The sequence below is a fragment of the Chenopodium quinoa genome, unplaced genomic scaffold, assembly GCF_001683475.1.
Source record: "Chenopodium quinoa cultivar QQ74 unplaced genomic scaffold, ASM168347v1, whole genome shotgun sequence".
Classification (NCBI taxonomy): Eukaryota; Viridiplantae; Streptophyta; class Magnoliopsida; order Caryophyllales; family Amaranthaceae; genus Chenopodium; species Chenopodium quinoa.
In genome coordinates, this window is record NW_018744460.1 from 1,250,720 (window position 1) to 1,274,492 (window position 23,773).

At 34.0% G+C, this 23,773-nt stretch overlaps 2 protein-coding genes, 1 non-coding gene and 1 pseudogene across 3 annotated transcripts; 3 read left to right on the forward strand and 1 right to left on the reverse strand.

Annotated features, from left to right (window-relative positions):
• Positions 1–2,678: 2,678 nt before the first annotated feature.
• LOC110697132 (protein HOTHEAD-like) lies at positions 2,679–6,628 on the forward strand. The gene is made up of 5 exons (XM_021874477.1): positions 2,679–3,248; positions 3,474–4,115; positions 4,745–5,142; positions 5,613–6,178; positions 6,284–6,628. Exons 1-5 carry the CDS (start codon positions 3,170–3,172, stop codon positions 6,318–6,320), a joined length of 1,722 nt encoding a protein of 573 aa, XP_021730169.1. The 5' UTR covers positions 2,679–3,169; the 3' UTR covers positions 6,321–6,628.
• Positions 6,629–7,146: 518 nt separating this feature from the next.
• TRNAL-UAG lies at positions 7,147–7,226 on the forward strand. Its single transcript has one exon. It is a non-coding gene; the product is annotated as a tRNA-Leu (tRNA).
• A 599-nt stretch (positions 7,227–7,825) lies between these two features.
• LOC110697359 lies at positions 7,826–11,333 on the reverse strand (annotated as a pseudogene).
• A 7,910-nt stretch (positions 11,334–19,243) lies between these two features.
• Positions 19,244–22,993, forward strand: LOC110697361. The gene is made up of 7 exons (XM_021874742.1): positions 19,244–19,438; positions 20,934–21,020; positions 21,232–21,438; positions 21,531–21,743; positions 21,942–21,995; positions 22,168–22,314; positions 22,628–22,993. Exons 1-7 carry the CDS (start codon positions 19,244–19,246, stop codon positions 22,991–22,993), a joined length of 1,269 nt encoding a protein of 422 aa, XP_021730434.1.
• The last annotated feature ends 780 nt before the right edge of the window (positions 22,994–23,773 follow it).

Here is a 23,773-nt window from a genome sequence, read left to right on the forward strand (position 1 = left end):
AGACAATTTTTTTTTTTTTTTTTTTTTTTTTTTTTTTTTTTTAAGAGGGTGCTAAAGCATCTCCAATAACAAGATACAAAGTATCGTAACTTGGATTACCACTTATGGTTTTTTACACTATAAAATTCACAATGGTTACTAACTTACTAAAGCTACACTACTACCTTGTGGCTAAGTTATTTCCTTATTTATTTCATCGTGAAGCTTATTACAGCCACAAGTAATTTTGCCACTTCGATAAAAATAAGTAATTGCTTACTTAAATTTTTTTAAAATTGTACATATAATTAACTAGGAATACCATTATACATTTCGTTAGAAATGATCAAAATTGTTAACTCGTTTGAGTTAAATCTTCACCAGATTTGGTGCCGCCTTAAATATGCACTGCCTCATTCATTAAATTTGTGCCCCACGAAGACAGAGACCTATCTATCTTTGTGGACAACCAATTATATGCATTGCTTCATGTTTATTATACATTTGCATTTTTGAAAATTGCTAGCAACAATGTGCATTTAATTTTATCACCCAATTGACATCTGAATTTTCATCACAAGTACTAGAGGTGTCAAAATCACACCTGATCTGATCCGATTCGAAACCGACCCGAAAAAAAATCCGACTCAGATTTGAACTCGCGTGGACATAATAATTTAGCATAACTCAACTTTAAAAATTGATTCGACCCGATCAGATCGCATCAGATTCGATCCAATCATCCGAATTGACATCTCTAACAAGTACTACTACTAGTTATACTACTACTTGTTGCGGAGTACAAGCTAAATTTCAATTGGATCGTTTGTGATTATTGTCTTGAATTATTCATACTAATAAGCAAGCATTTCATTGCATGTAATTACTCTTATCATTGGATATGAGTCATACATAAGCTGTTCTTCTTGACAAGCTTGACAAGTGTTCAAAACTAAATTTGACAAGTACGTAACAAAATAGACTGTTCATTTTTGTGTTCTCGTACATATGTCAATTTTATACTTCCTTCGTTTATTTTATAGTTGTAACAGTTTGACTTTTATAATATTCATGTGTTTAACTTTGACTAGTTATAATGATTTATACTTAAGCAAAAATATAGTTATGTGAGATCTTCTTAGATTCGTCTCTATTTATACTATTTTAATATCAAATGTTTATAACTTTTACATATTGGTAATTAAATATATTAACGATTGAAATCATACACCGACAAACATGAAAAGAAAAGTGTTGCAATTATAAATAAACAGAAGAAGTATAAAAGTAAACAACAGCTTGAAGAGGGTACATGTTATAAGAAAAAACTGTGTGAACATGTACGATTATTTGCATGGAAGATAATTTTTCAAATCCAAACAATTTCACCGGCCTTATTAATGCTTACATCTTTATCCCTCAACTAGTAACTACTTAGTTTCATGGAAAAAGTAATGTCAACATCGTATACAAGACTTTTAGTTTCAGCAAGATTGAAAGTCTAAAGCTAAGCTTCCTTGAGTGAAAGTACACCATTTTCTAGTGTGCTAGCTTCTTGCAAATGGGGGTATGGATATAGATATATAGATTGGGAGAATAATGCAAAATTCAATCCCCAAAATATCAACGCATGAAAAGAATAATTGTAAAGCTACTTATCATAGTTTAGGTGTGATATATACCAACTAATGAAGACCTAGGTTCAAATCCTATATCAATATGGCATATATGCCTATTAATACGCCAAAGAAAAATGAAAAATTACTTCTATGAAAAGAATTAACTTCCTAATAAGGTTGTGATCTTGCAATTAGTGTTTAATGTCTCAACGACTATTTGACAATTCGCATTTTTTAATCCTACATTCACATATACTACATATATATCATTATAATTAACCCCATCTTAAAGAGTGGACTCAAGATTTCATTCACCTTGCTCTACTTTCTCCCTAAAATACCCTCCTTATTTTCAAAGCGCGTTGAAAACGCCCCTTCATATCCAACCCCTTGATGAACCACTCAAAAATTCCTGTCAATTGTACATGTATCTGAATTTCTTGAAGTTATAAAACAAACAACGAACTCCATGTACAAGAAGTTTAAAGCTAGGTCACTTACAACAACCAAATTAAATTATACATACAAACAAAACACGTTCAAATTTTTACCACCTCATGTGTCAACTTGCTTCAATTATACAACACACTTACATTACATATATACATTTAACATGCATGCGCATTTGCTTGACCAAATTACTGGCTTAACTCAAACCTACAGCAAAAGTCAGTCATAAATATATTAAAAGTGATTGCCTTTTATTTTCTTCCTCTGTCATATAATAACTGAGATTTCCATCAGAAAAATAACCAACCAAATTTATCGTTTATTACCGACAAGAAAAATAACATATAGTTTCTTTATTATTCTCTAAACCAATGTATATTGGTCATTCTAATTCATATACCATGGAAAAAACAGAGGAAATAACAGCTTTTAATAATGAAGTCAAAAAATATTATTTTTGGACCTAAAAATAGACAAACATTAATTATATCTATAGAATAAAATACACATTTCCTACAATGGTATCTCAAGGACAAGTTATGAATGGAGAACATTTGATCCACGTACTAAATGTATGACCATTTCCCTAGAAAGAAAATAATTTTACCAAAATTAATCAAAAAAAAAAAAAAAAAAAAAAACAAAAGAAAAGAAAAATGAAGAAAATGACAGTATGTAGGGGAGACAAGTCTAGCTCACAATGCAAGTGCAAGCTTTTTGAACCAACTTCAACAATTAACAACCCACAATCAATAGCCTCCAAGGATTTTGTGTAATCAAGGGTTTAAAGTAATAATACGAGGCGATACCGAGAAATTATAAATATGAGGGGGAGAAGGGCAAGAAGGAGCTCAATGTGCATTAAGCATGCTTACTAGAATCTAGCTTGCAATAATCTTTAGATGAATGTGTCACAAAAAAAGCTAAATGTTGTTGAACAATAATTACCTTATTTTGTGACTAAGTGTAAGGGAAGATCTTTTTACCTCTAAGAAAATTGCACTAAAATTTCTTTGTGCTAGCTGCATTGGCGTTACGAGTTTATTTAAAGACGAGTAGTTGCCTCCCATTATATTTTGTTGCTTCTTCACAAAATTTATAACCTTCAGATTACCTTGCTCATGGATTCTGAGTGTCGTAAATTCGCCTTCATTTTCATTCTTGGAGTTTCTTTCTTTTATGCTTCTTTTGCTGAGAAAGGTATGTACATACCATACCTTTGATTCCTCTATCTCTTTATATTTTCAGTACATTAAAATGATTGTTGTGTGACGACCTAACTTTTTATTTAACAAAAACCATATAGTATATGGTTTATGTGACAAGAAACATGAAAATACTACTCATTTCATTTATGTGATTACAAAAAATTAATCTTTCTTAACATATTGTTGAGTTAATATATTTTTTTTTTCTATGTTGCAGCCCCACATTTTTCCTTTGTGAAACCAGCAACATTGGCTCCTGCAGTTTCCTACTTTGATTACATAGTTGTTGGTGGAGGAACAGCAGGGTGCTCACTAGCAGCAACTCTCTCAGATGGCGCAACCGTGTTACTGTTAGAGCGAGGAGGAGTACCTTATGGAAACAAAAATGTCGAAGATATAGGCTCATTTGGAGCTAATCTTGCTAATGTTTCTCCATCTTCGCCGTCACAAGGATTTGTATCAGAAGACGGTGTTTTAAACGCTCGTGCTCGTGTCCTAGGAGGAGGATCCGCCATCAATGCTGGGTTCTACACAAGGGCTCCCCCTGAGTTTGTGGCGAAAGTTGGATGGGATTATGGGTTGGTGAATCAGTCGTATGCTTGGGTTGAGAGGAAGGTGGCATTTGAGCCACCAATGCTGCAGTTTCAGACAGCGGTTAAAGATGGATTGCTGCAGGCAGGTGTGCAGCCTTATAATGGATTTACCTATGACCATATTCGAGGCACCAAATTTGGAGGGACTATATTTGATAACAATGGTCACAGACATACAGCTGCTGATTTGCTGGAGTATGCCGATCCTCGAAGAGCTACGGTTTATCTGTATGCTGTAGCTCAGAAAATTTTGTTCAGCAGGAGAGGTAATATTGATGTGTTTTTTTTCAGTACATGAAATTGTTACATTAGTAACTATAAAATTTTTGCTAGCAGTTCTGTTTATTTTTCCTCCGTTTACTCGGGACTCTTCATTTCACTCCAAGTACCCACGTTAGATCCTCGACTTTCTGACACTTTATTTTAGACCAAAATCAAGGAGTATTTCATAAAAAGTAGTCGAGTTTGGCACTTAAGTACACACCCGAGTCCAAGTAACATAGTGTCTCCTTATATCTATGTGAAGCACATGAAGTTCGGGTTTAGCTCTGGGCATTAGGATAATTTTTTTTTTAACCCCTGGCCCTGCAGTGTTGGAGAAATCATTTTCATTACTTTGATAGAATTACACGTTTATAGATTAACTGAGACAAAATTTGCCTAGATCTAGAGACTGAAAAATTCGAAGATCTAGAGACTGCAATGTAAGACTAAAACAGATATAATAGGCTATCAGAGTTTAGAGAGGAGGTTTGACAAAATACTTTAGGCCTTATTTCAGTTTTCTTATCTTTTAGCAGAGCCAATAGATAAATAAAAGACCAGATAGAACCTTACTGATTGAAATTGCAGTAGCAGTGACATATTTTGATTGTATCCATTGGTGTTGATGCAGAGCTTGGGAAGCCAAGAGCTTATGGAGTGATATTCAAGGATTCAGTTGGAATTGTGCACAAAGCATTTCTACGACCAGGAACCGCAAATGAGGTGATTTTATCAGCAGGTGCACTTGGAAGTCCACAATTGCTGATGCTAAGTGGGGTTGGACCAGCTACTGAGCTTATGCTCCATGGTATCGAAGTGGTGTTGGACCAGCCTCAGGTGGGACAAGGAATGGCTGATAATCCCATGAATCTCTTGTTCATTCCTTCTCCTATTGGTGTGGAAACATCCCTAATTCAAGCTGTTGGCATCACTGAGTTTGGTAGTTTTATTGAAGCAGCAAGTGGCTCAAGCAATGTACGCGCTTTCATGCAGAACCTTCCTTCAGCTGCTCAGATGCTGACTTCCCAGGTTTGAGGCCCCTAAACCTCCTGTATTCAATTGAAGTATTTGATCAATAGATATGAAAATGTCGATATCTGACCTCGAGTTTATAAAATTAAGTAGATAAAGGTGCAAATACAAGTTTCATATCCACAGTATGTGAAGCAATGCTGTATTTCAACTTTTCAAGTATACATTAAAAGCATGAATATATTCACAGCTCCATATCCATAATTAAAGGTCATATTTTATGTTGGAGGATAACATTTTTAAAAGCACGACAGTTGACTTGCTACTAGATGACTTGCTAACATTTTTGTACATAAATTATCATTTCGATTTCGATTTCCATAGACAATTGATAAGAGTGATCTAGAATTATAATCATCAGTGACATGAAGAATATTTCATAAATGTCATAACATTCAAGACTATACAATATTATAAAGTTTATTGGATATATGATACTAACAGAGGATATTGTTGAATATGTGCAGGCTAGCCAATCATCTGATGGACCTAATGTGATAACTACACAAGGAGACTTGGATACAGCAATTGAATACATGCATTCTCTTCTAAACGGAACAATCCATGGTGGTTGTATCCTAGAAAAGATTGCTGGTCCGCGCTCTTCAGGATATTTGCATCTAGCAACTGTAGATCCAAATGACAATCCTGCAGTCAGATTTAACTACTTCCAAGATCCAGACGACCTACAAAGGTGTGTTATGGGAATGGAGACCATAATAAAGGTCATAGAATCAGAACCTTTCTCAAAGTTCCGTGTACCAGGAATGACTACACAAGCACTTATAAACATCGTGGTCAATTTCCCTCTAAACTTAAGGCCAAGACATTTTTCCACTGCACTTTCCTTGGAACAATTTTGCATTGATACAGTCTTGAGTATATGGCATTATCACGGAGGATGTCAAGTTAATAAAGTCGTCGATAAGGACTATAAGGTTCTTGGCACAGTAGGTTTAAGGGTTATCGATGGGTCTACATTCTATGACTCGCCAGGGACCAATCCTCAAGCCACTGTGATGATGCTCGGAAGGTATGTTGTCAATGATCACCCCCTACTCATAATCAGTTTTTAAGTTCTCCTATATGGTAATTTTTCCTCTGCCTGTTTTCTCACTATAATATCTTTGCGTTGCAGATATATGGGAAAAAGGATTTTAGCACAACGACGATAAGACTCAAAGGAAAGAAACCACAAGAAAACATGATTCTTTGTTAAAAGCAACCAAAAGAATACATGATTCTTTGTTTTGTAAAACCTTACATTTGATTGTTTATAATGTATGGTTTGAGCTAAATTAGCTCTTACAAAACATACGACAACTTTTTTACAAAATAAATCATATTCGACGAACAAATATAGTTTGTATTTTGTAATATTAGATCACAGGATCAAGTACATGTAAATTCAATTCAAATGTTTGGCTAAATTAGACCCCCTCTTGTAGCCTCTCTGGCAATCAATTTACGGAAATTGCTTATATTTGAGATGATGCATGATAAAAGTATAAACTTTTGTCTTTATTTAGCAACTTTTTTTGCAAGAACTAACAGAATTTTTGGACAGATAGTATCATAGCTAATAACTAATGTAATGTAGTACAACTACCATACTAAATCTTCAACATACCTTACACCAAAACACCGCGAAACAGCAGCAAGATTGATCTTCCACATCTAAGCACCTGCATGAACTATAATACATGATTAAGGAGTACATTTAATTCAGCCTAGGAAATCAAAGATAAACCAGACTTAACTTTAAGTTCTTCAGAACCATTTTCATTGAGACAATTTGTCAAACACCTGGTGTGCATCAGCAAAACTGATCTACAATCAAACTTCTTTCAATTCCCAGAAGAAAAAATGGTAATTTTTGGAATGATTAAGAATGAATTAAGACGATGATTAGTAAATTAGGCTCTCAAATCAAATGCTTACTGTATGATTGCATTTTTTTATTGGTGGATAGTATTTAACTGTTCAAAGAGTTAAACATCTGACAGTTTGGCCGAGTGGTCTAAGGCGCCAGATTTAGGCTCTGGTCCGAAAGGGCGTGGATTCAAATCCCACAGCTGTCATTTTTTGAGAAACTACTTTTTTTTTTTTTTTTTTTTTAAAAAAAAAAAGAAATGTGCAACAACTATGAACTATATATACACAAGCAAATTGCTAATCCATCTAAGCTTGTATGTTGAGCTCGATTTTTAATACCTTGTATTTGATTGTTGTTAGGAAAGAAATTATTTTCTTTTTATTTGACAGTTAGAGGTGTGGTATCTAATATGGACCATATCCACCTTCTTATACATAACATCACGAAGTACAAACCAAACGACCCCTACATACCAAAATGAAAGCAAGTTGAAAGCATTAGTTGTGTACTTGTGTGGTAATGTAGCATCTATCATTAAATTGTCACACTAAAGTCGCGATTTCAAATAAAAATTGGTAAATATATTGCACAATTTTCTTAGGTTCAAACTAAACAAATTGGAAAGAATTTAAGGAGTATAGATAGCCTAGAGTATAAATTAACTAGCAGTAGCTAAATCAGCATTATTTTACTACTCATTATAATTATACTATTGTTTCATTTCCTAATAACTATTAAATAACTAACCATACTACCAAATTATAATCTAATACGAAGTAACCTAAAACATATTTACTAATTACATCACCCAGAAGTAGCAACTACTATAGGACTTCTAACAAAGTGCTCGCCATCTGACCATAATAACTCTCCAAATCTGTAATCTTCAGACTTTGGACCTTTTGATGTCAGAGTCACCTCAAACTTCTTTTTCTCTCCAATTTTCTCAAACTTCAATTCCTTTGGCTTCACACTAATTGATACTCCGGATGGTTGGCGAACACGAGCAATGTAGATTCCAGGAGATCCCACATTTGTTACAGTCCTAGTAACAGTTGTGGAGTCTGAAAGATTAGGAACTGAAATCGACGGGTAGTTCAGATTCAAAATAGTATTTTTGCTAGAGGTTGAGTTTGAACATTTGTATTGACCATTATATAAGGTTTCCATCTTAGTCCTGTTGTATCCAAGGGCACATAAGAAGTGCAAGTAATCTGTTGTGGTTAGATCATAGATCAACCCAGGATTCATGGCGCGGTTTGGTCTGACATGTCCTGCACCGTAACCAAATGGTGTAGTCTTACCATAAACTTCATCTCCCATTGGATTGATTGTGTTGTCTCTAGTTCTAGCTGCAAATGAAAAACAAACATAACATCACAACATACCATTACTTAGAAATTATGTAAATGTACATAACATTAACAAGGTTGGTCACATATTCACAATAGTAATTAGAATAGATTGGTTTACCAGTAGTCATTATAGCAGATTTGATAGCAGCAGGACTCCATGTAGGGTGCATTGTCCTAAGAAGGCCAGCGATACCAGATATATGAGGGCAAGACATAGATGTACCAGTGTCTATCATGAAAGAAACTTTCCGGTCATCATCAGGTTCCCCGGTTGGACTTACTGCAGGACTGTATGCAGCAATGACATCAACACCTGGTGCTGTAATATCAGGCTGTAAACACATAGAATGAAATAGGTCTCAGTGTTATACATACATCTTTCAACAAATCTTGACCTGTAATTTTTTAACAAACCTTCAAAATCTCTGGTGTAATTGGATTTGGGCCTCTTGAGGAAAATTCAGCAATGCGAGGAGCAGGTTTGACACCAAAACTTTGTTTTGGGGCGGTGAGGTAAGCTGTGGGCTTCCTATAAAATACAAAGTTTGAAGTATAAACCAAAACCCAAAAAACAGGAATTAAACAAAGGAATGACACATATATAGTATAGATCAAATTAATTACTGTGAGGAATTGATGTATTTGATTAAAGCCAATCCATCTTGAAAATTAATATTTGTAGCAGGAAGAACTTGAAGATCAGCTGTGGTCTGATTCCCATGAGATTCGTCGTTACAAAGGATCATGCCAGCTGCTCCAGCACGTTTAGCTTGCAAGCCTTTGTCGAATCTCTCAGTGATTCCCCTAAGACAGATCAAGATCTTGTCTTTCACCTTTTTCTCGTCTAATGTACCTTCCATACAATAAAGGCTACACATACACGAACAAATAAATCAGTCATTAACAATTGTATGTGTGTTAACAACTTGACATTGAAGTAAAAAATCATTGTCCTTACGCTGCATCATTAGCAGATGCATTGGCAAGTTTTGCATTGGCAAGTTTTGCATCAGCAGCAGAGATGAGTGGATATTGTGTATCTTTTGGCAATTTTTGTGATAGGCTTAAACCCTGCACAATTATAAAACAAAATTTTAACCAGTATAAATTTATTATTAATACGTAATTCAAATAAGGTAATCTAAATCAATAATTACTTTTGTCATTGATGACAATAACAAGTATTCATTAGACCTCATGTTGGTACAAATATTTTGTAAAAGTAACCTAATTCCACAATTCATGGAGCTATTTACCTTGAAACGGAGCCCATTGCCGAGTTCAACAAATGACTGGACCTCTCTATCCATAGTACCTGCAGCAACAGTAATAATCCAAGGAGCAACATTTGTGACAGAGCCAGAGTAAGGCCCAGAATTTCCACCAGAGCACACCACAACAATACCTTTCTGAAATGCATGAAAGGCTCCAATGGCAGTTACATCATCAAAGTAATCATAACTCGTACCTCCAACCGATATGGAAACCACATCAACACCATCCTGAATGGCCATGTCAAAACCTGCTAACAAGTCAGAAGTCAAACATCCAACACTTCCGTCGATAGAAGACCAACACACTTTGTATGAAGCAACTCGTGCTCTTGGTGATCCGCCTTTTGCTGTTCCGAAAGGGATACCGTTTATGCTTACTCCGGGTACAAAATTGCCTCCGGCTGTTGAAAGGGTGTGTGATCCATGGCCAACGTAGTCTCGCGCTGATTCCATTGATTTCGAAATATTTCCACCAGTGGCTTTGTATCCTTTATTGAAGCATTTCGCTCCAATCAATTTCCTAAGATAATTTCAACATGCAAATACAATTGTTATAGACTTATAACACATGTACGTTAGGTCCAAAAGTATGATTTACAAGTTTTGAGCAAGCAAGAAATAGATGCAGTGGATAATTAAACCTGTTGCAATGAACTCCAGCTGTGTTATTGGACTTCTCACAAGAACCTTTCCATCTTGATGGAATCGGTCCATAGCATACGTCGCTGAAGCTCTCAGACTCGGGCCAAACACCTAACCATTAGTTAGTTTTATGTAAGCACACATTAACAGTTTATATAAGCTAGGCATGAGTAAATGAAAATTAACCTTTATTTCCATATGAGTATATGAAAGTCACTTCATATGTTTTAGTGACTAGTAGTAATTGTTGTTTCATTCAAATAAAATAAAACATGAATGTACACATCTAAAAGTAGCTAAAGATATTACCAGTGTCGAGGTTGCCAATAATGGTATCTTCCCCAAATCGAGCTTCCTTCTTCCATGACACACTAGGTAATATCATTATTTTCTAGTGACATGAAATCCCAAGAATGTGTCTTGTGTAATTCCATCACTTTATCGGGAATCACTGAAATAACATCTTGATGCTCTTCAAATTTAAAAAAAAAAGTGTTTGATTAGAGGGAAGAAAATTGTAATACACATTAATAATAAAAATCATCACAGGTTATAAAAATCATGTTACTAACTTGCTATTTCCGCTGCATGATGCTCTTCAAGGATAGCAGAGAGAAACCATTAATATGCATTGTATACGAGTAGATTATAGCATCCCTTGCCTCTTCAAGGCTGTTTACGCAAAAATAAATAAATACTAAGTAAGAGTGTATATATTAACCATGAACACTTCCTTATCCTATGTATAAATACCTTCCAAGGAAAGTTGAAAGGAATTCGTGATGAGAATCTGTCACTCGATCAAAAACCTCCATTGTTGCATCTTCGGGATGTGAATGTGCTCCCATATACACTATGTATGACTATACAATTGATACAAAAATTTAAGACAAGTACACAAATTTAAGTTAATTTGTCAAGTAGACAAGTATCATTACATAATTTCAAGAATTATACAGAGAGAGAGTTATTTACCTGTTTTATAGCAATTGAGGAAACATGCAGTAGAGAAAGCACTAGAAGAAACAACGCGATCTTCATGGCTATGTGTATATTATTTCACGTAAAATTCAATGTACAAATATGCGAACACTTACAGCATTATACTTGGTATAAATTAGTGCTGAAGTCTAGCCTAGGGTAGGTATCTGGTTTTTTTTTTTTTTTTTTTTTTTTTTTTTTTTTTTTTATCATAAATTTTTTTTATGGGATATAATTTTTATATTAATACTATTATATATCTTGTTTTTTATCAGTAAAAAAGTTGAAATATATACGTATGTTAACATAAGCAATCAAGTGAAAAATCCTTCCACTATTTTAGCTAGGATAATTTTAGAATCTATACTTATGTTTAAATGGATAGAAGATAATGAGTGAGTAGTTGAAATTATTTTTTTTTATATTTTTTTTTTTAAAATTTTATTTTTTGTTTATCTTGTATTAATTTTCGGAGGGGTATCGATCTTGTATTATAATTATTATTATTATAAACTAGATGGAAGCCCTTGCGATGCACGGTTTTTTCATCTAAAATTTAATTATTTGATTTATTGTATTTAATAATTTCGGACAAAATTACAAAAGTTTAATATTTATTTTTTTTACTTATAATTTATAATGAATTTATTAAATATAAATAAATTGTAAATATGATTTTTTTTCCGTTATATAAAATCTTTAATGTGAAATGATAAATTTTTAATAATTTAAATCCTAAATCATTATTCATTGTTTTACCATATCTTTTATTTCGATAGAATCACCAACCTCGTTCACAACCAACCTACTACATCAATGGATATATTGAACCGTGAAATGTTAGTCAAACTGAAATTGATATAAATTAAATCTTTACATTTATATAAAATAAATCAATATATTTACCAATAAATGAACAATTATTGCGATATAAAATCAAATCTATGCATTGAAATTTTTTCATCATCTCCAAAAATAACCAAAGCCATCCATATATTAAGTATACAACATCTAATCGTATGTCATTACATAAACAAATAATCGTTAAGTATCCTAAATAAATACAATGTAACTAATAACTACAAATATAAATTTAAACAAAGATTTTAAAAATTACTCGGATATTGATGACCTAAAACTAACACAAAATTACTAACACAAAATTCACTTGATGGGGTTTTGTATTGATACGAAATTTTATTTGTGTCGTATGATGTGTTAGATCTGCATGTAAAAAAACATTTAGTAAATAAAACATAAATATATATAATCGTTGAGTATCCCAAATTAATACAATGTAAATAATAATTAGAAATACTAATTTAAACATAGGATTTTAAAAATTAAGTTAAAAATTTCCCGGCCATTGATAACCAAAAATTAACACAAAATTACTAACACAAAATTCGCTTGACGGGTTTTTTTATTGATACGAAATTTTGTTTGTGTCGTATGATATGTGTCAATTTATAATGGTAGGTATCACAAATTTTAACTTAATTATAATTAACAAACAATTTGTATTTCTTATCATAAATACTTTCAAAATTTATCTTATAATGATAGGTATCAAACTTTATTATAAGCGTTTATCATTTAAATATTTTTTAGTATATTTTTTTTGGATTTCTTATACTCGTAGTATTGAATTAATAAATTTATCTTTTCCTATATTTTTACTTTATTTTTTTCATTAAAATAATTTAATTCGTGGATTATAATCCACGTGGCATTAAAATTTTAGATATTTCAAATCTAATTCGTTACTTTTATCTAGGTGGCGACATAATTTTTTAATTCAAAAATAAAATACAAATCTTTCTTTTTATTGGTCGAAATAAGTATATTTCTTATGTAGCGCTCCGAATGCTCTCCTAAAATGCCGACATTTTATATATATATATATATATTAGATTTTAATCAATGGAAAATATAATTCAGTGAAAAAAAAAATTACTCGTAAATATATCAATGGCTGGATAAACAAAATTAATGCCATGTAAGTATAGAAACAATGAATGATGAATTATAAGTTGCAAATAATTGACAAATGAATCTTGGATCACATACTTTTTTTTTTTTTTTTGAATAATTGGATCACATACTTTTATATACACCAGAAGACATACATTTCACATAACTTTGACGATATCCACCCATGTCCCGAGTTGAATCCTTGCTAATGTCATCCAATAAGTCTGGCACAAGAGTTGACTTCACTCTCTTTGGAGAATGCTTTGTTGCGATACCAAGTTGTACAAGGAAAACAGACAGGTAGAATTCCACAAGTGTCTAGTAGTTTTCGTTATGTTCCTTCCTTTCACTTCGTAAACTCTCTTCTTATCCAGGCATATAAATGACTCTTCCACAAATTCCCAATATGTTAAATTCATGCAAATCAGGGATCAATGTCACCCTTTTTGGGCTTTCACATAACTTTGGAGAATGCTTTGTCTTAAATAAGCAGTAAATTACTCCTCAGAATTACACATTACCAGACCATAGATTCCAAAAAACCCTAAATCCCAATCTTCTATAGACTATATTATTTGACCATTATCATCAATCAAGTCAAAATTGCATCAAAAACCTCGAACCCCATAAACCCATTAATCCAAATATCAAACAAGCAATAACTTTTAGGTTTTAGCCTCGAAATCTTCTGGGAACATCAAATAATTAAAATGCAAAGCACAACTGCAAACACAAAGCAATAAAAAATAACTTACATAAATATGAATTAATTTCCAAAATTGCCAACATCAAAGAATAAAAACAGCAAATTAAAATCATACCCAACTCATTAACCATGCAGAAATGCAAATGGTATGATTCAAAGCTCAAGAAATATGTTTGATCCAGAATCATGATGTAAATTATAGAAAGATATAATGCATGAAAATTTTTACCAGTGAAAGTAGTGCAAGAACGATCTTCAGGCATCAAGTAATGCAGAATTAATGATTGATTTCAAGGGTTTAGGCATTGTAAGAACTATGAAGAAGAGGAGAAGTGAAGATGATAGACAGAGAGTCACAGAGACTGGACAACGGACTGTATACCTTCTTGAACTAATTTATTTTTTTTTTTTCTGGGAGCTATTTTTTTCTAGAACTATTTGAACACCTTAAATAAATAACGTTTTAAATTAATGTAGTAATTCAGGCATTGCTCATGTCTAAACACTACTTTTATATTACAAATTTACGAAAATACGAGTAACCGAGTACCAATATTGATGAGGTCTTGGTCTATTGACAAAAAGTGAGAGCCGATTGCACGTTCAAATCCTTTATCCCCATTTGTAATTTGACAGTTTGTAATGCCCTTGTATCTTATGAAAAAAAAAAAAAAAAAACGTTTATCATCTATATATAGATATATATTTTTTCTTTTGAATGGAATAGGGAGGGGTGATTTCATTAACTAATACAAAGTAATAACCATTCGGCACTTACAATCATCCCTTAAGAGATCTAAAGTCTCAATACAAGTATTTAACACCTCTAAACTAATGGCATCGCTTCTGCACTGCTCTGAATAATTTGAACTCTAAAACAAAATAACTAAGTACTACTCTCCGGAATCCATCTAGGATGCGTAACACCCCGCAAGTCCTCCAATAAAACGGTTCGAAGATCCACTGGGACCGCCTCAAAAAGAACCAATTTCTGTTCCGAGATAACACCATAATTGGCTAACCAATTGGCCGCCCTATTAGGTTCTCTGTAACAGTGTCGATAGTAACTCTCCACCCCTCTCTTACGATCAAGGCTTTGCACTTTCGGATTAGATGAATAAAAGGAGAGTTGGAGGGAGTAAAATCCACCAACAAACAAACTACAACGAACTTCCGAGTCCACTCTTACTTGTACTTTTCGATGTCCACTATTCCAAGCTATTGCTAACCCTCGGAGAACAGCTAGCAACTCTGCCCGAGTACAAGTACACAACCCACAATTTAAAGCAAAAAATTCATGAACCTCATCTCTGTGGTCATGAATTAAACCACCCCCTCAAGCTGCTCCGAGGTTACCTTTAGCAGCACCATCTGTGTTTAAGCACACCCATCCAGGAGGGGGGGGGGGGGGTCTCCCATCTAATATAGACTTCTTCACGCTTCCTCTTATTCATTCTTGCACCCAGCCCTTTGTCAAAAGCTCTTCTAATTTCTCCAACTCTTGCCAATATGAAATTGACTTGGTCTAGTGGCATCTCCACCTCTCGAGAGAAACTCCTTTCGTTTCTCATCTCCACAACCACCAGCAAGAAACAGCAAAGACAGTAGGCTAATCTTCTCGTGCTTGTTCTCTGTTCGAGTTCAAATTATGCATCAGCCATGTCTTGAAATCAAAGTGCCCCTGTTGTCCATTCAAATTCATACACAGTTTGTGCCAAATTACCCTAGCTACTGGGCAGAAGAGTAGTATATGATGTTTTCCTCCACATGACCACACATAAGGCATCGTGGGTTGTGAGTGAGGTGCCTCAAAAACCAAGTAGCATTGGTCATAAGTTTTTCTTGGTAAGCTAACCAAAAGAAAAATCTTATTCTTTGAGGTACTTGAATCTTCTAGATCACCTTCTAATTCTTGCTATCTTGATCCCTCTCCACTTCCGGCTCATCATTTCTTATGATATGCATAGCAGATTTCAGAGTAAATCTACCAGAAGGAGACCAATTCCAATACACAGCATCGATCGAATCGTCATCCTCGATCAATTTGTATGCTTGCATTTCTTTAAGGATATCAGTCGGAAGAAAATTTGCAAATAGCTCTAGTTTCCACCCTCGGTTTATATTTCACATATCTTAAACATTACAATGATGGACATCAAAAGGAGGGTCCGAGGTAACCAAATCAATCAGAGGTTTAGGATTAACCCAACTATGAAGCCAAAACTTTGTAGCCTTCCCATTCCCAATCGCCATTCGAATGCCTTTCTTCAAAACATCAACATTTTCGAGAATTCCCTTCCAAGCATTCGACGCATCCACCTTTGGTGTAAACATATCGAAATCGCACCTACCTCCACAATATTTATTCCTAAGAACCCTCGTCCAAAGAGTGTTAGGTTCCGTTAATACTCTCCATCCAAGCTTTGACAAAAATGCAGCATTAGCTTGTCTCATCGATCTCAAACCCAATCCTCCTTCACCTTTCGATTTGGTAACTTTGTTCCACAAAACAAGATGAATTTTATTTTTCTCTTCTGTGCTTCCACAAATAAAGGCTCTGACTTTTTTTATCCACTTCATCACATATCCTTTTAGGGGCTTTTGCTGACTACAGGGTGTAATAGGGGATGGTAGATAGTGATGTTTGCGCCAAAGTTGTTCTCCCAGCAAGTGACAAGTTTTTTGCTTGCCAACCACTAAGTTTCTTCTCGACTTTTTCTACCAAAAATTGGTAATTGGCTTTAGTAACACGCCCATTAATAGTAGGCACCCCGAGGTACTTACCAAAGTCCTCTGTGCTTTCCATCCTCAAATTCGAGCACACCTCATCAGGAACATTAAAAAAAAAGTACACTCTAGATTTTTCCACACTAACCTTACTCCCCGAAGCACCACAAAATTGATCTAAGCACTTCTTCATTAAAGTAGTCTGGTCTTTGCTAGCTTCACAGAATAGGATCAAGCCGTCCGCAAACGCAAGATTAGTAATTGGTGGCCCTACTATACTTGCCCTTGCTAGCCTCCATTCACCCAATCGAAGCTCTCGATCAATAATGTGAGCCAATCGTTCCATACATATAACATATATGTAAGGTGATAATGGATCACCTTGGCGAATTACACGAGACGGTTCAAACTTTTTAGTTGGTTCCACGTTCCAAAGTATGCTAAGCTTTGCCGAATTGATACATAAAATAACCAATTCAATCATATGCTGCGGCAGCCTTAGTTCAAGCCCAAAGATTCGCGGATAAACTCCAACGAAGCCTGTCATAAGCCTTCTTAAAATCTATTTTAACGGCCATATAACCCACTTTTCCTTGCTTTCGATGCATGGAATGCAACATCTCCTCGACAATAACCACATTGTCTGTAATTTGACGCTTGGGAACAAAGCTACATTAATTTGGGGAAATAAGTGAAGGCAAGAGCGGTTTCAAGCGATTAACAATCACCTTGGTCACAATCTTGTAAGTGATATTACATAGGCCGATTGGGCGGAATTGATCAGCAGATTGCGGCACCTCTGTCTTTGGGATGAGAACCAAATATGCGTCATTAAATCCCTCCGGAAAATGCTTACCCTGTAAAATGTCCATCACCATTTCAATAACACTAGGGTGAAAATCCATTAGATTCCAATAGTGCTGGTAAAACAATTGTTGAAATCCATCAGGCCCTGACTCCTTAAATGGATTCATACTAAACACCGCAGCTTGGACCTCACAATGAGAAAATGGGCGCATGATTGTTTTCCACTCTGAATTTGTAATTTTGGGAAAATAGTCCTGCAGCAGCCTCACATTCACCCTTCGATCAGAAATTTCTTCAGAGAATAAATTCTTCCAGTAATCCATGACCAGTTGCTTAACTTGAGTTGCATCTGTAATCCACTCCCCTGACTCATCTTTAAGAGTTTCAATACGATTGTACTTTATTCTGATTGTTGTCAAAAGGTGAAAAAATCTTGTGTTACGGTCCTCGTCACAAATTGCTTCTGCTCGAGACTTTTGAAACCACAACATTTCTTCTTGTTCTAGCACCTTATTCATCTCTTCTTTGAGCTTAATCGCCGGTTTAATCAGATGTTTTGGCCCACCTGCAGACAGAGATTTTTTTAATGCCCTATAGCCTTGCCCATAGCTCTGCTTTTTTCCTAAAAATATTATGAAACACTGTTTTATTCCACTCATTCAACTTGCTAGCAAAAACTGGAAGAAACGGAATAAGTGGCTCTAAATTACTCCAGTTTGAGGCAACAAAATCATCGAACTTTTCATGGTGCATCCAAGCGGCTTGAAATCTAAACGGTTTCAAGGCTGTGGGGAGAGGAGCAAAACCTGTAGTACTAATCAAAATTGGGCAGTGGTCGGACATACAATGAGGTAAATTTTTCATCGCTCCCTCCGCAAACTTTAATCTCCAATCTTCGTTTGCCAACCCCCTATCGAGCCGAGCAGACTTGAAGGTATCTTGAGATAGGCCCCTACTCCAAGTGTGATTAGGACCCGAGCTGTGGAGATTAGAGAGTAAAGGTTTGGAAAGATCAACTTTGATGCTGAATCTAACAAATTGGCCCCTACTCATGGCTTATGTATGTTTATCAATACTTATGAGACTTCCAATTTTCGATCCAATTCTGTGAAGAAATTTTTTATCAAAATACTCCACTGAGAGTTGTGGAATTCGCATCCACGCAGTCAAGAATTTGATTGGTGTATCATCAGCGACAAAATTTGGCACCCATTTCCGCATCGTAAGATAGCTATCTCCAATAATCCATGGTCCTTGAGTTAGGACGAAATTATAATCTTCCATAGTAGTGAATCGAACTATATAATACGCACACACAACGTTTGTCAACGTGATATCCCTTTTAATCTCCATTTAGGACCCTTCATTTTACCTTAAAAAAAATGAATTATACAGTACAAAATACTATGTATTCCACTTAACCTCAAGACAGCAGGGTACCTTAGAAAATTCCCCTACAATTATTTGTGAAATAAGGAAACAAGTCACCCTTTATGGAAAAAAAATCACCTCAATCATTTTCAATAAACTATAATGAGATCAATTGGTACACACAAAATTATGCCTCATTTAAAATATTGATCTTTGCCTAATATTACTAATTACTTTCCTAAACGAAACAATGGCTAGAAAGTTTATATTGCATAAATTTGGAATTTTTTATTCAATCTTCCCAATTATTATGTTCCTTATATAATTGATACTCCATATCATAAATTTCATTGTATGAAAAAAATTACTCCGTATTGAAATAAACATGGTAGGCAGACTTCGGAATAATAATTTATGGGTTTTAATGAGAATTATAGTGGTTTTTTTAGCTTTCATTTCGAAATTTGTTGATTGTTCTAGTGTTGAAGGTAGGAAAGAGATTATTTTGTCCAAGGAAGAAGATTTAGCGCTTGAAACACGTCTTAAGACCTTGAACAAACCACCCATCATAAGTTTTCAGGTACTTTTTTTTTTTTTTTTTTTTGTGGGAATATTAATTACGAGTATTGATTTATTTGAAATCAAATCTTGGTGTTTTTTTTATTTCGGAGGGAGGATGAGTAATACTCCGTAGTTTTAAACTCTTATAACTTTATAAGTAAACTATCTTTAGCTTCTTGATGTAATTGGTTTTATTGATTTTTTCGAGAAATTTCATGTAGGATTTATTTAGGATTGACTTATTAACTAAAAATTAGTTTTCATATGATTTAGTCGTCTGGTGGGTAAGAAAATGCGTTTGTCAAAAAATTGACAATATTAATTTTCTCAATTTTGTTTTCAATTATGTGATATTCTTGGGGAAATATTCAAGGACTGTTGATTTTTTTTTATCCATAGCAAACATATTTACATATTGCTCTTTTAGTTCATAAAATATTGATGATTATAAATTTTATGTTGGGTGTCACATTATATGTTTGTTATCTTTGTTTGACCATAATTTAACATCACCCATTGCAATTTATTTTTAGGAACATTGTAATTAATTTAGACTACGTATCTTTTAGTAAGGATATTAGCTAACCTAGTAACCTTCATGAGTTGTTACTAGTTCTTGTACTATGTATAAAAAAAATGCATAATTTGCATCAAAAAAATAAAGAAAAATGCAAATAATTTGTATTTACAATAGTGTCCAGTCAAACATTTCAAATTGACCTTAAAATTAAAGTGTAACCATCTTTTGGAATATTATTGAAATTTTTAACCTTCATCAATGGAAATTATTCTCCACTTTGTATTACTGTAATATATAGGTCTTTATATTTTATAGGGTAATGATATCTGTAACCCTTAGGGCTAAGGTTGTCACATTGGATCGGTGAGAGGAGTAAGATCGAATCGATAAAATCGGATTGTAGAATCATAAGATCCTATGAAATTGATTAAAGGAGTAATAAAAAGGTTGCTACATAACTAGATAACATTTTTTATGCCATAAAAATGCTAAAATTTATAGTTTTAGTAGTTGGATAGTAATTTTCTTAGCTTAGAGAAAAGTTTGATTACTTTAGGCTCATTTTAATAAGTAAAAAGTGACCGATCCTACCCGAATCTGACCGATCATACACGATTTTGTCCGATCTCATACAATCCAATAATAATTTAAGTGAAAAACACGATCCTACACAATCCTACCCGATCCCGTACGATCCTGCTTGCTATGCGACTCTGCATCCAATCCGAATTGTTTGGCTAAAATGGGATTGTAGGATCGCATAATCCTACGACCCGGATCGCGATTTTGACAACAATGCTTAGAGCTAATAGCTATATATAAGCATTAAATATACTTTCTAAAATAGAATTAAGTTAGAAATTCATGACCAAATCACGCGCAAATCGGTGATTTAATGAGCTTAAATAAATATGTTCGTACTAGGAAAATTCCAAGTCAATTTTATGAGTACTTGCATTTAACATCATATTTGTACTTTTCAATCTTCGTGTAGAAAGACGATGGAAGCATTATCGACTGCATTGATATATACAAACAACCCGCATTTGATCATCCAAAGCTCAAAAATCACAGGCTTCAGGTACATATTAATACTACTATTTCCATTTTATATTTTTTGTAACTTTGGGGTATTATTTGTGAGATATAAAATATTTTTAAGTTGCAAAAAAATATGAAACGAAGGTAGTCATTCGTTAATTAATAATTCACCTTCTAATTCCTCCTAATATCGATCCATTTGTTAAGTAATAACTCACGTTATTTTATTCTTTTTAATAATAACCCTACAGATGAAACCTAGTTCATTACTGCTGGAAAAGCTAGGAATGTCACTTGATCAAGAACATAAATTACCGTCGAAAGTCCTTCAATGTCCTTCAGGAACGGTACCTATTCGAAGAACACGAAAGGAGGATTTGGTCACGGCAAATGCGGTTTTAAGCCATTATCGTACAATGACCGGAGGACCACCATTTACTCCTTCACAAGGAAATCATGTATGTTAATTTTGTTTAATTGAATGTTTCGTCGAAAAAATAAATTATGTACGCACGTAGAAATAATTTTGGACTTGTATTTGTGTATATAGTATGCAGGAGCAGGGACTCCAAATCAAACGTCGGAAAAATACCTAGGAGCAAGGGCTGCAATAGCTCTTTATAATTTGACAATCGCGATTCCTGCTCAAACCAGTGCATCTTCCTTGCGAATTGGTAGTGGTGTTGACGGTCCATTCAACAGTATCGAGTATGGATACACTGTAAGTCATCATTTCACTCCTACAATAGAGTATTACTCCAAGGTAAATAAAAATGTAATGAAATTTAATCTTAAGTCTGCATTGAGTTACACGCGTCTCTCTAGAATTAATTGACTAAGCTAGTTTTAAGACATTACAATACATGATTTCATAGAAATCCCATAGTAGCTAATATAATACTCTGTACATTTATATGTACATGACTTTAATTCTAGATATTCTTATATTGATTTTCAACAGTTCAACCAACAATTATATGGAGATAGAAAAGCGCGAACTTTTAATTTGTGGACGGTAAGCTACTTACATTATCTTAGCTTGTTACGAGTATTTGTTTTAAATTTTCCGATTTAATATTGTGTGATACAATTATATCCTAGATTTCTAGTACATCCCCTCATTTAATTCATATCAACCTATAGGGAATTATATATTATATTCTTTATAATTTTTTTGTATTATTCAGGCTGATGGGTTCAGTAAGACAGGATGCTTTAACATGCTTTGCCCCGGATTTGTTCAAGTAAACCAACTCCGTCATATGGGAGATGAACTTACCTATTTTTCGGAGTATGATAAAAACAAGACATTTATGTTGTTAGGAATTATCAAGGTACGCCTCAACAAATACACAAATTGGCTGTTTAGTTTACGTGAATAATAATTAATGTATGACAATTATAACTCAAAATGGATTAAAAATTGAATACCAAATAAGGCCGTTATTGGTAATTATGCCATGTTAGCAAATAGCTTGTGTAACTGTGTAAGTACGTACCACTTATGAAACATTTAGAAAGTTGTAACAAAATACACCACTATAATTTGACAGGACTAATTCAAATTGCTAATCTAGGTATATATCATTCATAATATATACACGTACATTGGTATAACATGACATTAAATTGGATTGTTGTTGATAGGACCCAAAAACACAAAATTGGTGGATAGTAGAGAGCCTTCCACAAGCAACAAATCAATATATAGGATATTGGCCAAAGGAGTTGTTGCCAGAAATGAGTGAATTTGCAACAAATGTTCAAGTTGGTGGGAAGGTGTATAATCCTTCAATTGAGCCTTCAAAAACTCCCATGGGTTCAGGCCATTTCGTGGCGGACGACTTACTCAAAACATGCGAAGCTATAGTCCATGTTGTTAATTCAACCTATGGTCTCATCCCTGATGAATCTCTTAAAATGGATGTTTTCGCGAATGCACCTGATCTTTACAATGCTCAATTTTTAGATGGTGCCGAAGTTCTCTTTGGAGGACCTGATTTTACGATATAAGAGTGTTTTTATTGTACGAGAAATTATTGGATGGTCCAAGAAAGCCTTAAATTATGCATTCTAAGATACTACTTCCTACAGTAGCTTGGAATAATATTGTTCCTAGCTGTAATAATCAAGATCATTACTAGCTGATATTGTGCTATCATATATATTATATAAGCTAATTATCTTCCAAAAATATATTATTGTTGATATTTCTGTGAGTTGGAAGGCCTTGTTATTAGTTGTTACTCCATAGTCCATACATATCGAAGCTAGGACCAATTTTTATAACCTTTGGCGTTTAGGGTATGGTGTGAGCCATACTCACCCAACTACCCCCGACCCCTTGGATTTCTAGTCATTATACCTTGTGTACTTGAGGTATGGGTATAGAAATTGAAATTCTCCCTAACCAACATTAAATATCAGTTTAACCTATTCTAAACGTATATCTCATACTTAAAATCTATGAACCAAACGCTCTTAATTTTTTTGGTCCGAATGAACTAAAAAGGTGATTTAAATTACAAGTGGGGATAAATAGGGGTGGGGGATTGAACATGTGATCTATCACAAACTTTTAGTCTTGACCAACTTGGTCAACACCTCAACAAGACAACGATATTTTTCCACCCCTTAGAGCCTGCTTGAATTGAGGAAAATGTATTACTAGGGTAATAAAAGTCAAAATAAGCAAAATGAAAGTAAATAGGGAAGGAGGAGATAGTGATGGTGTGCTTGTAAGAAAAAATATATAGTGATGGTGAGGTATGAGGTGAAGAAAGAGGAACTAAT

Bases quoted from the DNA above. Each gene is read 5' to 3' on its own strand.
- LOC110697132 (XM_021874477.1), top strand. From the start codon at position 3,170: ATGGATTCTGAGTGTCGTAAATTCGCCTTCATTTTCATTCTTGGAGTT. The intron at 3,249-3,473 runs GTATGTACATAC...TCTATGTTGCAG, and splicing joins TGCTTCTTTTGCTGAGAAAG to CCCCACATTTTTCCTTTGTG. The intron at 6,179-6,283 runs GTATGTTGTCAA...TTTGCGTTGCAG, and splicing joins ACTGTGATGATGCTCGGAAG to ATATATGGGAAAAAGGATTT.
- LOC110697361 (XM_021874742.1), top strand. From the start codon at position 19,244: ATGGTAGGCAGACTTCGGAATAATAATTTATGGGTTTTAATGAGAATT. The intron at 19,439-20,933 runs GTACTTTTTTTT...ATCTTCGTGTAG, and splicing joins CACCCATCATAAGTTTTCAG to AAAGACGATGGAAGCATTAT. The intron at 21,996-22,167 runs GTAAGCTACTTA...TGTATTATTCAG, and splicing joins GAACTTTTAATTTGTGGACG to GCTGATGGGTTCAGTAAGAC.